The sequence below is a fragment of the Seriola lalandi genome, unplaced genomic scaffold (genome assembly GCF_002814215.2).
Source record: "Seriola lalandi dorsalis isolate HSWRI2012SDOR001 ecotype SW California unplaced genomic scaffold, Sedor1 jcf7180002054959, whole genome shotgun sequence".
NCBI lineage: Eukaryota > Metazoa > Chordata > Actinopteri > Carangiformes > Carangidae > Seriola > Seriola lalandi.
The window spans coordinates 570,355-586,901 of NW_019525510.1; the positions used below are offsets into that span (position 1 = coordinate 570,355).

Here is a 16,547-nt window from a genome sequence, read left to right on the forward strand (position 1 = left end):
AATGACTTCAGTATTAGTAGTCATTGCAGTGATTGTAGGAGGAATAGGAGTATTCGTTTAAGTCTGCCTATAAACATGCTGACCACAAACATATTATTTTGCTTTTCTCTCGAGTTAAACTGCCGGGAGTGGCAAAAACAATAAGCCACATAATAAAACTTGTGATGGCTGTTGGCAAGTGTTTTCATTATCCTGGTTATTGCAGTAAAATTGCCCCATTTTGTGACAAAAATCACACCCCTATCATCTTCTATAAAGAAGCATGGTTTTTCTGCACTTAAAAGCACTCTGTCGTACCCTAGAGATTATAATGCGTGGAGAGAGGGGAAACAAAATCAGAGAGACTGGACAGAGAAAAAGAAAGAAAGAAAGAAAGAAAAAAAAGTCAAAGAATGGAGAGAAATAGACAGAAATAGACAGAACAATGACAGGGAGTGGTAGAGGCTTTTCTGTTATTCAATTATTCAAAGAACAAAAATTATGGAGATTAGATTTTTAACCTCTCCACGGCCTTTCTGTGAGCGTGTGCGAGAGAGCGACAGATAGCAAGAGAGAGAAATTGGTATCCCTAGGCGTAACATTAGGCAGGCATGTAAACATGATTTTCCATTACCTCTGAAACAGACTTCACCCACTCACATACAAACACTACACGCACATACACACTAACCTCTCTTCTCCTCTCCTCTCTTCTCCTCAGTGAGACTAAACTCTCCCACAGTGACAAGGTTGTGATTGGAGGAACCCCTGCTATGGCAACAATGGAGGTATTATCGTCTCCTGTACAATGCGGAACAGTATATGCTCGTTAGGTGGATCATACATAGGTGATTTTATGACAATAAAGCACAACAGATGGTGGCAATGTTGCCCTTCAGTGTTGCTTTAAAAGAGGTGATACCAGGGCAACTTTGAGAAGATTTAAATAGATAATCTCACCGCCACAACGGGTAGCTAATGAATAAAAAGATCACACATTTTAAAATCATTAATGGTAATTAATTAAACGGTGCATCTTCCTTTTACTTTTTGTCAGAAAGCTTTATAATTATAGATGAATTCATCTTTTTTAAACCATGAATTAAAGAAAAACTCCTAGAAATAAACAGCCAGACACCGACTGGTTGATGGGCTTGTTGGCCGCATGACTGATGGTTAATTTACTGGTTTAATCACAGGTGATTGAGCCAGTGGAGAAGGACAAAGGGATGTACTCCATTGTGATCACCGACCCTGAAAACTCACATAAACGCACACTGGACCTCAGTGGTGATGGTCAGTAACTTTTTCTCTCTCACTTCTCCCTCATTTGTTCTTGTTGTGTGTCACTCACTCTTTTATTGATAATACCATAAAAAGAGGTTAGAAACGACACAGTCACTTGTTTTTATGGAGCACTTGGATTCAATCTGTAGTTTAAGGCTTTGAAGTGATGCTCCAAACCAAAATCTATCTTTTGAGTATCAAACACCCAGTAGGCCTGAAAACTGGCTGTAAAAAGTTTGCTCCTTCACAAAGAGCTGCAGCTGTGGTCTGCCTGAAGTCATGTTGGATGTAACAGATTCCAGTAGCGTTGGATTCTCATGCAGTAAATGTATAAAAAATCTCCAAGAAACTTCTCAAACCCCTGTCTCCAAATGCTCATGTTCCAGTTATATGTTTGACAAATATTTGGTAAGTGCACTGCTTTTCAGTTGTATTACGCTCAAGTTCTGAAGCTGTGCCAGAAACAGTGTATTTATATTTTCACTAGAATATTTCAGTTACATTTATTGAAAGTGGACACTGCTGCAGTTTTTCACAAAGGACCAAGACACAGACACAATTTTAAAGCCACATTTTAGGCCTGGTTAAAGGGTACTTAAAATATCTGGTTGAGTATCACTGTAAAGTAAACAATTAAAATTGTGAACAGTAGCAATGAAATTCTGCTTTTGTCTTTTACAGTATATGAGAAGGCCTATGCTGAGTTCCAGAAACTCAAGTAAGACTTCACTCTGAAATCTGTTACTTTACACGTGCCTTTATGTGTTTATTTTAGTCTGACTACCTCTGATAATGATGAATAACAGTTTCCTTCACATTTTAACTTTCACTGCTTGATCACTGCAAGTTTGACATCTGGTAGCTCAAAGTCATGCGTAATGATTTCCCCTGACACTTTCTGTTCATGTACTGAGAGTCATATTCCTTATCCTTGTTAAAAAAAAAGTGAAGCACAAAGTTAACTATAAGTACCCTTGATATTTTCACTAACTAGTTTTCAACCACAAATTTAACTTGAGCTGAGTTTCTACATGTAGACCCAACACACCCTTTCCTAAGATAATCAATTTAAAGGATCAATAGGCTTTTAATATGCCCACTATGCTTATGTTTTACTGTTCCGTTTGCAAACAGTGCTGCTACTGCTTCTGTTGAGCATTGCAGTTCAACATGCCCACCTCCAATCTGTTCGAGAATACACTAAACTGTGCTGATCTTAGTTTATGCCTGCAGGCAGTGATAAGGTGAGAGCCTAATGTAGATTATTCACATGTGTTTGTGCACTGAACTGCTTCTTATAAAATGTTCTGTTGAAACACTGCCACTCTGCTATTACACTGGGTTTTTATGTACTTATAAGATGGCCTACAGGTACATCAAAAACTATAGTGGATCTAAATACCCAACACCTTGCTGTCTGAAGTAGTGCAGTATATTGTAATTTGAGATAAAAAAAAAAATCAATGCTAAAAATAGATGAAGTCAGGCAGCAGAGATCCTTTGGGGTCCTTTGGCTACTTGGGCCAAAGCAAAACCCCACACAGTGAATTTTGCAAATCCATTTAGAAAAATCAATTGCAACTCCAAAGACTAAACACTGCATGCTGAGTGGAAACCATCCAAATCCCTTTTCTAATTAACATTCAAAGAAAGACATTTAAGCACAAGATTTTACAAACACGCTGAAACAAGTGACACCCTGTTGCCCCTTTGATTTAGTATCAACATGCGAGGAGGACAGCAGAGTTCCCCCAACCATCTGGTCCTGTGGCTGACCTCTGGTCCACTCGTGCTGCTCAGACAGCCCTCGCCCAGTTACTGCAAAGCAATATCATTGTTCCCATGAAAAGATTCGGAACGGTCCCACCGTAAACAACAGTATAATGTGGTCTGGCTCTAAATCCAGAATACCTTGTGGCAAACCATCTGAACACAGTTAGTGGGCCAAAGATGGAAAAGAGATATCATGTGTGTGGTCACTGAGCAGAGCAAAACATTATCATCATACATATCATCCCGACTGCACAATACAGGGTTAGAGGTCTGATGCTCAAACAGAAGTAGAATTATTAGGGCTTTTAGTAGTGAGAGGTGCATTTTACTGGTCATGACATGTAGTTTTAAAGATTTATTTTGAAAAATAAACATCTTTAATTTTCCCTTCTCTGTGTTTCAGGGCTGAAGCCTATGCTGAAAAGAGTGAGTGCATCCTTTCATTTTTGTTCTTCCATGGAAAGCTGATTAAAAGTTATCACTATCACATCATCCTACAGCTCCTAAAGAGCAGGAAGCAACTGTGCATATATACGTTACACAATTAAAGCCCCAAGGCTATCATCAATATACAGTAAAAAGTAACAGGAATGATGTTAATGTTTTGTTTCAGACCGCGGTAAGGTTGTGGGAGGATTGCCTGATGTGGTCACCATTATGGAAAAGAAGGTAATGGTCTGACTGTGTGTGTGATTTTTGTCTCTGTAAATGTGTACATGTTTGTCTAATAAGTCATCTTTTTGCTTCCGATAGACCCTGAGTTTAACTTGCACAGTGTGTGGGGACCCCAAGCCTCAGGTCTCCTGGTTGAAGAACGGAGCAGAAGTCGAACCTGATGATCAGGTAGATACTGAAGCATGCACACAATTAAACTGTACACGTGACACATGTGCACCACGCGACATCATGTTCAACAACTTCAACATTGCCTCCTTCTTTTCTTTGGTCTCTACCTGTCACACACTACTGCAGACTCTTTGATCTGTTAAACATCTTTAGAAACCCAGCCCCTCCTTCCTCTCTCATGATTAATTACCTTATTAATCACACACAATAGCAATAGAATGTTTCTATTAACTTGTCCAGAGATACTATGGACACTCAGTAAATGTCATCTGGATTCTGTTGTGTTACCCCCACTAACTTTCAGAGTTTAAATAGTTTGCACACTTTTTGGATTCATAGGGGAACTACATAGGAGTGACTACTTTGGCTACAGAGTCAAAATGCAATACACAGCCATTACTACAATAATGGCTGTAATATCATGGTGACTTTTCTTGACAGAACAAGAAATTTCAACTTTAAAATTACATGTAAATTCTTATAACATACTGGAAAGGTGCTATTTTAAGAAGCAATTATTAGGAAATAATGAGGTGGATATATATTCTAAGCAGCATATGTTTCAGTTAATTTTATTAAATACACAAAATTTAAACTGATGAAATACACAGAGCCGAAGTCCTCCATATATGTAGCTACTGATGAGGTGACCAGGATGAAGAAAAACTATATCTCCTTTTGTGGGAGACTTCAGCACCAGTTATAATCCCTTACTGGAGGCCTCTACATTACTTAAGGTGAGGACAGTATTATCAGCACACTCCTGGATCGGTAACGCAACAAATCTACCTCTCATAACTCATTGACCTACTTGCCAACCAGTATAAGGCTACAGTCTTGTCCCCAGTCAGTGGAGGCTCTTTCAACAGCATCAGCATCCTGCGGCTCCTACCGGCTTTGAAGATTTAAGTTTGAGAAACCACGGTCCAGGTGGAATTTATATACAAGTTTGCCCTCTTCTTTATTCATTCCCTCACCTGTTAATAATCTGTCTAAAACAAGAACTGGCGTCTTTGGTGATGTGTTTTCTAAACTTTAGGAGTGTCTCTTCCCTACCTATTTACCACAGAAGCTACTGCAGATATTAACAGAAAAACAAACAAAAAATATATACAGAGCCAAAGAATATCGCACTGAAACTCAGAATAGAACCACACAGGCTTCAATGGAGGTGAGCTGGAACAGGTGGTGAATACCTGACGTTAATGCATTTGCACATTTTGTCACTGTGTATGAGCTTTTTGTGAGTATCATTACCACCAAAACAATAATTACCTAATATTGTGTTTTTTATACAGCACCTAACCTGGTCAAACAAAAGAGAAAGCAGCAACCCACAGATTAGCCTACATTACATTGGTGTAATAAATGAATGCAATTATCCAACATCATTTAACATGTCTGAGAAAAAGGCCAACAATTGCAAATATGGCATCTTTTTTTTCTTTCTTTTTTTTTTTAGGTCAATTTGATTTTTGGCCAATAGAGTTTTAATTTCTCAAAATTGGGCAAGTGTTTCTCATAATACGGATGTAATTAGCCTGCCACTCCATTTAACTGTACTAATGTCCATTTAAGTGCCACTCCATTTAACTGTACTAATGTCCAGACCTTGCAAATGAGTGGGCAGGTATGAGAGTGGGAAATTAAAATACTGTATTCTTGTCAGCACCACTTATATGCTACGAGTCAGAATACAAGTACCCTGTCTTCTCTCAGGTGTTGATACAAGTGTCCTCCAATTCTGAATATTATAAAAAAAATACATTGTTTTTTGTGGTCTCAAGAAGTAAAGGTGGGAAATGTTTTTTTATTGTCATTTAACCCCATCATATTTTGATTGAGCTAACAGGGCTCAGCAGAACAGAACAGAGTATAAAGTGGAATAAATCATCAGTCCTCATGTCCACCAAACCCTGTGTGAGTAGTGCTCAGGTTTCGCTAAAGCGAGGTGGTAATCAAAGCTCATGCTGCTGCTCTGAGTAAAAGATAAATCAATTTTTAAATAAAACTTTAAGTGGCTGGCATTTTAAATGTTAAATCATGCTAAAATCCCTGTGCTGCCTTTCTCACTTTTTTAACCTTTGATTTCCTATTTCAGTACGTGGTCTCCCTGGACCAGGGCAAGTTTGCCAGTCTGACGATCAAAGGTGTTTCCATGGAGGATTCTGGCAGATATACCATGATTGTCCAGAACAAATTTGGGGGGGAGTCTGTGGATATAGTGGTGAGTGTCACTGCTGTGTACTGCAAATGACTGGATTTACTCAAAGCTGTGAATTTTTTCAGACCATCTGTGGCACAAATCTTGTCTTTTCATTGGAGCCTAACAGTGAGATGTTTTTGTGATCACACTTGTGTGCAACTCGGAGCTGTGACAGAGCTGATATTTGACCTTGTGACTATTGTCTGACCCTGATTTCACAGTTTTAACATGAAAAGCTGCAAAGCCCTGACCTCAAAACTCAAAATGAGGTGTTTAATGTTGTGAAATGAAAGACGAAGCATTTTGAAACTACAGCATTTTTCTTTTATTTTACTGCCATATATATATATAGTAGAGGAAATGCATATATGGAAATGTTCACATAATATTGACATCATGTCCTAACCTCTCTCTCTACCTTTCCAGGTGAGTGTGTACCGCCATGGAGAGAAAATCCCTGAGGCAAAACCAACTTTGACTCCAAAAACAATCATCGCTCCCAAACTCCCCATAGAGATCCCTCAGCCAAAGACCCAGCCTGCTCCTAGCCATGCCCACTCTGCTCCTAGCCCTGCCCCTCCTAAGGCAGCACCAGGAAGAGGGATGAAGAGTCCCACTCCTACTAGGAGGAAGTAGAAAGCATGAAAGTCATATGAGAGGAAGAAACATATTTGCACACTAGTGCACCTGTAGACCACTCATAGTTTAGAAGCTTTTACTGGTATTGTCCTTTTAGATGAATATTAAAATCATTCAATTAAATGGAGCTAATGCACTTTGGCGTTAAATTAAAGAGCCAAGAAAAACCCTGACAGCTACAATAATAACTGCAATACATTGCAAAATAAAAAAAATTAAAAAAAAGAAGAGAAAAAGTATTACATTGAGATCACTGTATGACCCCCCCCCTCCTTTAATTAATGAAATCCCTACTTCATATCTGAACATGACTAAATTAGAAATGAGTTTAATTTAATTGAAATGAACTGAATTGAAACTTGAATAAAGCTGAAATTTGAATAAAACTATTGCTGGGAAAAGAATGAGATGTGTGTTAAATTCACGAAGCCAAGCTGAACACATTAAATGCAGTTTTCACAGACAGCCTTGTAAACTGATGTTCTAAAAGTCCACATAGGTCTATTGTACATACAGTGCATACTATAATAAAGGTATAAAAAAAAAAAATTATAAGACAGATATTATTCAGATAATGTGATACAGATCTTTTTTTTTTTGATGCTTTGCCTTTATGAAACCCTTGGCAGGATTTCTTAATTCCTCCTCACCCACATGCCTACGCACGCACACGCATGCACACACACTCACACAACCCTTTGAAGATGGGGCCAAGTCAAGTGGTGGGACTGTGGAAAGAGGTGGGCCCATAGATGGCTCTGCATATGATCAATGGTTTGGCCTGGTATCACAGTCATGAGATGTGTTTTATACATGAAGGATTTCCTTTACATGTTTCAGAAACTGTCAACTGTCTCCTGTAATTGTTTCTTCAGGATGAAAAAAACACAACACGGGCTTAGTATCACAGTTCCCAGTCACTGCTACGCTGCTACAACAAGATGAATGCTCATGCTATGCAGTTTTTAACTTCCTTGAAATATAATGCTAATTTTCAGAGAACATGTTAACATTGGAGCAGAGAGAAATAAGTCAAGCTGTACAAAGCTGTCATTATACTGCCACCTCTTAAGTGATGGTGGCAACTAAATAACACTGTCCTCCTTAACATCACCATGGCGAGATAGTGAACATGCTGAAGATCAGGTGGCAGTGAATCACCACTTAGTAAACCAGAGCCGTGGAGCGGGACTGTCACACTAACTGCTGCCGCTGAAAACTGTCAGAACCAAATTCTGCTTAATAGTGACTCTGACAGTTAGCACAGAAATATTTTTGGAAAATCTATATGCATTCTACCTGGTCATCAGCTGAAAGCAGAAGTAGGCTTTCTATGAGCAGTCAGGTTTAAAGACTTGTGCCTAAGTGCAGGAAGTAGTGATGGCAGAGCTGATGAAAAGATGGCTGATGAGATTTGTGGTTCATTAAAGCTGATGAGAGGAGAAGAGCAGAGGGAGAGGAAAGGGGGAGGGGAGGAGGATAAATTCATTGTTTCTGTGTTTGCTGTTGCTAATAAAAGAAAGAGATTACAATTTGCTGAGCCTGTTTATTCATTCTGTCAGAGAGAAAGGGTCCGAAAACAAGAGACAGATTGTGAAGACGGAGGGAACTGGAGTAATGAAGAGACTGAGAGAGAGAAAGTGAGACTGTGAGGTTGCCATTCTTTTGTGTTACCTTTGCTGCTGATGTGCCTGCTCTGGCGGCATGAGACAAGTCTTTTCATGCTTGCTATCAAGTTGAGAATGAGTCGAGTGAGTGAGAGGGGTGCAGTTGTGTGTAGGTTTTTTTTTTTTTTTTTTGCTATTGCCGCTGTTGTGTCTTTTGGACATGAAGACAAATTTCATCTTGTCATAAACTGTGTGCAAATAAGTGCGAAAGGAAGGGAGAAACAGGCTGACACGAAGCGTGTGAGAGATGAATGTAGATAATTCAGTGTTGCGTGGCTTATAAAGGACTTTTGAAGTGCGCCAGAGAAAGACAGGATGAGAACGAGACTGGTGTGTATTAGAGAGTGGGAGGGAGAGAAAGAGAGACGGAGATCTGAATCATTTTTGATGTTTCGCTGATCATCTGCTGTGAGATCATTTTCCCGACTTTTTAATTAATTTTCACATTTTTAATCAACATAATTACTGGGAATCCAAATGTTACCATGACAACAAACTTTTAATTTCATTAAATTCGGAAAATGACTCGTCTCTGTGAAACACACCGATGGCCTGTACACTCACAGACACACAAACAGATGCATACATAACAGACACACAACCGCGCACACAAGCATGAGGACCGATGCATGCACGCGCACACACACACACACAAACACACACACACACACACACATATAGACGGCTGCTATCTAAATGGAATAGCTAGCCAGTGCTGATAGCATGAAATTGTGTTTCCAAATATAACACCGTGTCATTGGAGTGTGTTAGTGGGTGTGTGCGTGTGTGTGTTGAGAAACAAGACTAGAGAATATATGCTGTTCTACAGTCCTCCACATGGGGGCACTATGGTAACATGCACATACACAGACACTGTTACTCACTTTTAGGAACATGCACGCACTTGCTGACACACAGTCACACACACACACACACACACACAGACACACACACACACACAGACACGCACGGATAGACAGGCCTGTCCTAATTAAAGCAGCGCTGTTCAAACAATGAGATAAACTAGGAGCAGAGGCATTTTGTGGGTGTGCACTGACACACAGCTACATTTTAAAATACTGCTATTACGCACACATATATATACATACACACGTGCATAGTACACACAAGCAGTTTTTAAATTGCAATTTGCATTGTGTAGGTAAATGATGAGAATAATTCTACTGATGATATTGACTAGTGCTGAGTTTGGCCTAAAAGACAGAGAAAGAGTGAAGTACACAGAGGGATATGAGAGGAGAATGGGTTTGAGGAAGAAGGGAAGGAGGAATGAGAGAAGGGAGGAACTAATAAAGGACAGAGGGACAGAGGAGAAACAGGAAGCATGTTATTCTGCAAGCTTGTCTTGCTGTTTCAGCACAGAAGATAATTCCTTTATTTTACTGTGAGAAGGACAGCTATAGAAGAAAGGCAAGGAAGGTTGAGAGTAATTTGAAGGAGGGAAAGAAAGCAGGAAAGGGACCAGGGAAGAAGTATTAAGGGAGAGGAGGAAGTGTGCTAGACAAAATGGGGAAAGAAGGAAGGGAGGAAACAAGCGGGAGAGGAGAAGAGAGAGGGAGGCAAAAGGTGAGTAAGATGGGTTGATTAAATCTCGAATTGGAACAGATTTTGAAAGCACATTGCATCAGATACTCATTGTTGGGTTTCACTTTTTCTGTCTTGTGCTTATAACATCCTCACAAAACAATCAGACAACAGTGAGATGTCACACACTTTGCTAGAAATGAAATAAATGAAATGAACCTTGTTTCTGATTCATCAACCATGTCAGCACTTCCAATCTCACAGGAGCACTCACACCAATCCAAAAATCTCTGCAAATGCCGGCTCATAAATATAAAATTTGACATAATCATGACAGCTGGAACATGTCTACTCATTGATCAGAGTGGTGAGGACTGAATTTGTAAACCCCTCACTCTACTAGATAATCTTGGCTGACCATCAGTCCCGTCTCTGGCTGGGAGTTCCCCTCAGATTGGTGGTAGATCTAGAGGAAATCAGCCCAATAATCCTGCACTTTGCCCTCAGTCTTAGTATTGCAACATTTGTTCTGTGCAAAATTAAGTAACATAGATGATATAAAGGTCACTGGTCACAAGTCCAGCATGAAAAAGGGACTGAGATGGGCAGAGATGGGGATGAGGAGATAGAGAAATGAGAAGCCGACAATGTGAACAACATGGGGAAGAATCATGGGAGCGAGTGGGTGTTGGATATAGATAAAACAGGTGAGTTGTTCTCATGCTTCCTGCTGCTCCACTGCTGTACTGTTCTTTGGTTAAACTATCAAAATATTTTCATGAGAAGTGAGCAGATCAGATCATACTGTGCACATTAAACCAATTAATCGATTAACCAAACGTCTCCGGACATATTTTTTTGCATGTTACCTTTGTCTCATGCTCAAAACACACTGTAAATGTAACCTGTGTTGTATCCTATGTATCCTTTGCATCAAGTGGAAAATGATTCGTCTTAGCAAGGAGGAATGCTTAATGTTCACATCTGGCATATTTCCAATGATATTAAGCAGTGTTTGGCAGGGAAACAGACTTCTCCCTCTGCAGGGAAGTCAGGTAGCTCAGCTACACAGCAGCTCCCCTGGAGCTCATATGTAGTGACTCAGTGTCTGGCTGTTGGAGGCTTCACCAGAGTGGATGCTTGACAACATAGGGACTTAAATCCTGGATCCTTGGTCCAAGGACAGTGTGCCTACTTGCCATTCCACTCTGTAGCCCTAATGCCACTCTGCTAGGATACTGTGGGTCCTTACACATTAAATCCAGAGGCATTGTTTATGTCAACACCTTCCGATAAATCATATTCTAGACTGGAAGAACCACAAGGATGTGCTTTGCTTTCAGTAGAGGCATGTTGGAAGGGATTGTAGTCATTGTTTTACAGAAACCTGAAAGAACACGTGAGCTCTTGTCTCCATATTCATGTGGTTTCCTTCATGTCTTTTCTCCCAAATTCCATGAAAGTTAGTTTGACTGAAGTCTTTAAATTGTTCACATTTATTAATGTGACTCATCATCTGTCTGAACCTGTGTCCCCCTGCCCCCAGTGGAAATGGGGTAGAGAGAGTGGGCAGAGGAAATTAATGGTAGTTAGAGAAACTTAGTGTTTTAATGTTTTCAGGGTAGTTTGAATGGAGCCTGACAGAATGGGAGACAATGAGAGTGATGTGTGATTTTACTGTAACTTCAGGTGATTATTCTTGGAAAGCTGCTTTTTTTTTGATGGAAGACTCTCATCTGACAGCTATGTTCTTCTCCCCGCACAGCACATTACTAACACAAATGAACTCAGCATTACCATACTCTTCTCAGTCTGTCTCTCTGCCTCTATCTCCCTCTAACTTCTATCTCTCCACTCTCTATTCATGCCTACCTCCCTTTCTTCCTCTATTTCTTCTCTTTTTCAGTCTCTCCTCCCTCACTCCTTTTTTCACTCCTTCTCCAATCACTGTGAAATTGCAAGGCGGCTGGTTGGGGACTTTTCTGACAGAGAAATTTGGCTCAGATCAGAATCACTACCGAGCATTCCTGCATTCCTTTCCCAATTTAAATGATTTTGCAGCTTCACAGGCACACCCACCCAGACAGCCAGATATACTCACACTGACACTTTGCAAGTCTCTCGCCCTCTCTTTCTCTTTTGCACACACTCACTCTTTCATTTCTCTCTCTCTCTCTCTCTCTGTCATACACATACAAACACACATAAAAAACACAATTCACACCTACAAGTGGTGTTACTGGCAAGGTACCAACAAGCAGGAGCTCATACAGTCGCTTCAGTGACTTTAGTCAGCTCAGAGAACCGATGAAGACAAAAGGAGAGGGGCTGCAGCTGTAGGAAGAGACAGAGATGGGAAGGCAGATAGAGGAGTGACAGTTTAGCAAAGTGTATCATTAAAACATGAATAATATGTTTATCCTGGTGTATATCGGTGTTGCAGAGTGCGCTATTATGCACAGTCTCACAATAATGTGCCTTATTTCCTCTCAAATCGCATGCAGATGAATTTTGAGCTCCTTGGAAACAGCGCAGTCCCTGATGCGTGTCAACATGTCGCAGTCACACAGACAAAGGAAGCTGTCGAGTCTGCTGGCAATTTTCATTTTTTCTTGATGTGTGGGGGCCAGCTGTCTCACTGAGATTATGTGAAGGCAGCACACTGGGTTTTCCCTCACCTGTCTGTTCCATACATCAGATATTCTTCTTGACTTTCTGCATTGAACTGCCAAGGCACAGCGAACAGGCGTGTGCACCTCCTCAGGCTAAGGGGCAGATTCTGAGGAAGAAGCCACTTCAAATTCAACCTTTCACACCGCCTCAGAAACCATCAAGCCATCATCTGCAAGCACCAACCCCCAAGAGCCATGAGCATTCATCCTCTTCTTGATTTTAATACAATGTATCATTTGTCAGAGACTCAAAAATGTTTCCACAGCCTCCTCTTGGGTGAACTTTTCTTTTTACTTTTCTTTTTTCATCTTTTGAAATTAAATGTGCAATATAGGAGTAATCATGGAGAAATTTTTGTCCAGTGCTCATTCAACAAGTCCATGAACCACTCTTTGTCACACTAAAATGCATATGATCATTACAAATTTTATTCATGCAACCTTTTTATGTTCTGCTACCTTTTACGTTTTTGTTCTGGTACATTTTAGGGTACCTACAACTACTTGGTTAAAGTTAGGGAATGGTCAAAAGAAACTGAAATGGCCTCTTGTTGGAGATGGGGTACAGTCGCCAGTGTCAAAGTCAGACGCCTTATACACAAAACTATCCACCATGATGTCCTTTCTAAAATGTTTTTGGGCTCATTAACAATATTAAACAATTTGTCATTACTTGTCAGAGACAGAAGACATTACTTGTATTGCTAGAATACGGAATCTAAAAAAGGTTTTTTAGACCAGTAAAAAATGAAAGGACTTAATTTGTGCAAGCAGCTTATTACGAGCCATAGGTACATTTTATTGTTAGGTGACCTCTTGCGGTGGGAGGAAGTTAGGTGACGTAGTGTAAAGAGTGTAAAGCCCATGTTAGAAAGAGGACGGGTCGCTTCATTCTCACGTGAAACGGTAGGCAGTGTTGTTCTTTTATCCATCACTGTTAGACAACTTCAACCATGTTTTTATTAAGGTTTCCATGATGATGAAGGTCTGGTACACCTGTCGCTGGTACACACCCATGGGTTGTATCCGAGGGTAGGGACAAACAACCTACGGTTGTACAGTTTGTACAGATCGTACAGATTGTTTAATACATTGCAAGTTTATAATCTGTTTTTGGTTGCTGCGCCAACAGCATGAAACAAAGTGAGGTGATACTGAGATGTATTTTAAATGCTCATACGTACATATAATTAGTCCACAACCTGTAAAATGACAAAATATTTTGGAGATATTACAAACTTATGTAACAGTAATTAACATTATGATAAATCTAATTTCTTGTATTACGTTCACGTTATTAATTTTTGTTCGCTGATCCAAAGCTGTATCAAACTCCAGTAAGCTAAATGAACTGTACAGTGGCAGTTTAAGGAAGGACAGGGTGTGAGGTCAAAAGTCCCTTGGATCAAATTCAGCCTTTGATAATGCGAAGTGAGTCATTTAACTCCAGCAGAGAGCTAGTACTGCTGTGTGTAAGTGTGTTTTAATATGCATACATGAGAGTACAGTGGTTGTGACCTTACAATTAGAGGAGAGGAATTCTGCCCACAAGGTCTCTTGAGGATCAAATTCCCAGAGGCAGACTAATGAGACTCAAATCTTCGACACACCTGCTGTCACAGCATGCATTATATGTCTACTTAACTGTATGTCATGCTATGAAGGTATATTATGTATTCTGTGATTCTTAGTGAAGATTAGGTTGAGGCATATGTTACATACATTCTTCTCAGGCGGCCTCATGGTCAATGTCATTCTGTCTCTTATTTCGTTTCTTTACTCTCTGAATCCATCCAATAAAAACAAGAACATTTGAGATAAAAGCCTTTAGGCCTGGTCTCCTCGCACTCTGATCAGCCTTTTTTCCTATTGATATTAAATGAAAGTATTTACTTTGAACTTTTTAACCTGTTGCAGCACAGATCTTCAGGATATTTTGCACATCTGAAACTTGTCATTTCTTTTCACTTTAGCCAAGTTCACCCGCGCAGTATCAGCTCAGAAGGTAGCAGTAAATGTTTTAACCTTTGCTCTGGCCTGTTATGTGGTTTTAAATTAACTGAAACTTTAATAATCCCTGCAGAGACTATAGAGAGAAAAGGTATTCTCACCTTCTGAACTGTTGGAAAGCAGGCAACATATCCATTCCAGATTTAATTTTAATCTTTTATTGCTCTGATGATTCTTGTAGTTTCTCTTTGATCTTTTTGACACTTTTTGAAATTGATGGCAACTTTAGCACTGTACATTTTTCAGAACAGGATTGGGCAAAAAGGACAGTAGTAAGTAGTAAGTTATGTGAAAAATCGGTGAAGAGATGTATATGGAGAAAAATGGGAATGTCTACTTTTGTCTTATCCAGTGAAACACTTGACAAATCAAAAAACATCAACACGCTAATGCAAAAAAAGAGATTACACTTCCATTACATATTGCCATAAAACAGTTTGAACCCATTTGAACTAACACATCACTTGTTGTAATTAATTCCAACACAACGTAAATAAAGCAGGAACCTGAGTAAAAAGTGCGCTGAGTGTCATACCCTCCAGTAAAGTCTTTCTATTTCCTAAGCGGTGTAATGCAACTGCAGTTTGTGTGTTGAGTATCAGGTAGATGAGGCAGTACATTGCTACACACATTTCTGTTGCCACAGCTGCCTCAACTGAGTGCCAAGCTAGCAGTTGAATCTTCAGTTTTGTTGTTGCTGTAGAGTAAAAGCAACCGCCTTTTACCCGTATCCTTGTTGGTAATTTTACCATGTAAAGTCTAGACGCCAAATTACATCCATACACTGCTTCTAAGATTGCTTCGTGTCATGGTCATCCGAGCAGAATAGAACTTCTATTTCAGATTAACAAATCACCAGGTTGTAATTTCTAAAAAGCAGACAGACTTGAATATAGAATTTACCCTAATGATGGCCGTTAACACATTGTGTTAATTAAGTGAGTTCAAGTGATAAAGTCCACAAAAGGAGGGGGTTGTGGTGGAGGAATGGGCCGAGCACAGGACCTTCTCCCAGGATATTACGGTTTAATTCGCATGTGAAACCAAAAGTTGATTTTAAGGTTATTTTTAGAGTTAGTTTTGTATCTACAAGGCCAAACTTTAGAAATTAAAAATCCTCATTGACAGGGTACCACTTCTCACTTCAAGGGATGAACTTGGAATAATAAATGTATTGATTAATATGAAAAATCCAGTCAGTCTAATATCAGAAGCCGTGACTTCTCGATTCAATGCATCCCCGGTCCCTACTTCAAAAAGTTTAGATAAAGAAATGCATTAACCGACTAATACTACAGGGTAAAAGCAATGCTTGATAATCACCAGGATGAAAAGTGAAGCAAAAGAACATTGATGATCAATAGTGGATAAAATGAACTGTGTACTGAATTGGGAGACAATGTATTTTGTCTATTTACTGCATGGTTATACAACTAAATGATAACATGTCCATGAGTGAAATTTGATTGTTAAAATAACATTTTATCTCAACATCAACCCAGTCATGAGCAGATTATCAAGATCTTGCCTACTGTGCATTGCGCTGTAGCTGGAGATTTTCCCTGGTCCGAACCTGAAGTAGTTGGTGTTGGGAGCCAGGAACTTCTTCACATCAAACTCTGGGGTGGTTTCCCTGGAGACAACACGTACCTGATGGTAACTGGCTCCACTGGTTCTCTAAACTGATCAGGTTGACCTAAATTACATAAAAACATTACATGGGTTACAGAACAGTAAGGTAGTTGGTTTTATATTATTTCAGAAGTAAGGAATATGTGTCTGAAAAGACTAAATTGCTGGTTCCTACTCAGGATTGGAATGTGGCTTGGGATTTATGATTCTGTTATTTAAAGAGGGACACAGGAAGAGTGGGAAACCATAGTTTGTGTGTGTGTGTGTGTGTATGTATGTATGTGTGAGAAA

The 16,547-nt window shown here is 39.7% G+C and overlaps 1 protein-coding gene across 2 annotated transcripts in view; it reads left to right on the plus strand.

Annotated features, from left to right (window-relative positions):
* Positions 1–7,134, plus strand: part of myom2b (myomesin 2b) — a 31,259-nt gene extending 24,125 nt beyond the window's left edge. For both annotated transcript variants that reach the window (XM_087170784.1, XM_087170785.1), the window contains 8 exons: positions 701–767; positions 1,179–1,275; positions 1,948–1,984; positions 3,443–3,465; positions 3,653–3,708; positions 3,793–3,882; positions 5,987–6,112; positions 6,518–7,134. In XM_087170784.1, coding sequence (XP_087026910.1) covers positions 701–767; positions 1,179–1,275; positions 1,948–1,984; positions 3,443–3,465; positions 3,653–3,708; positions 3,793–3,882; positions 5,987–6,112; positions 6,518–6,727 — 706 coding nt within the window. In that variant the 3' untranslated portion in view covers positions 6,728–7,134. The remainder of the gene's footprint in view (positions 1–700; positions 768–1,178; positions 1,276–1,947; positions 1,985–3,442; positions 3,466–3,652; positions 3,709–3,792; positions 3,883–5,986; positions 6,113–6,517) is intronic.
* Positions 7,135–16,547: the final 9,413 nt, after the last annotated feature.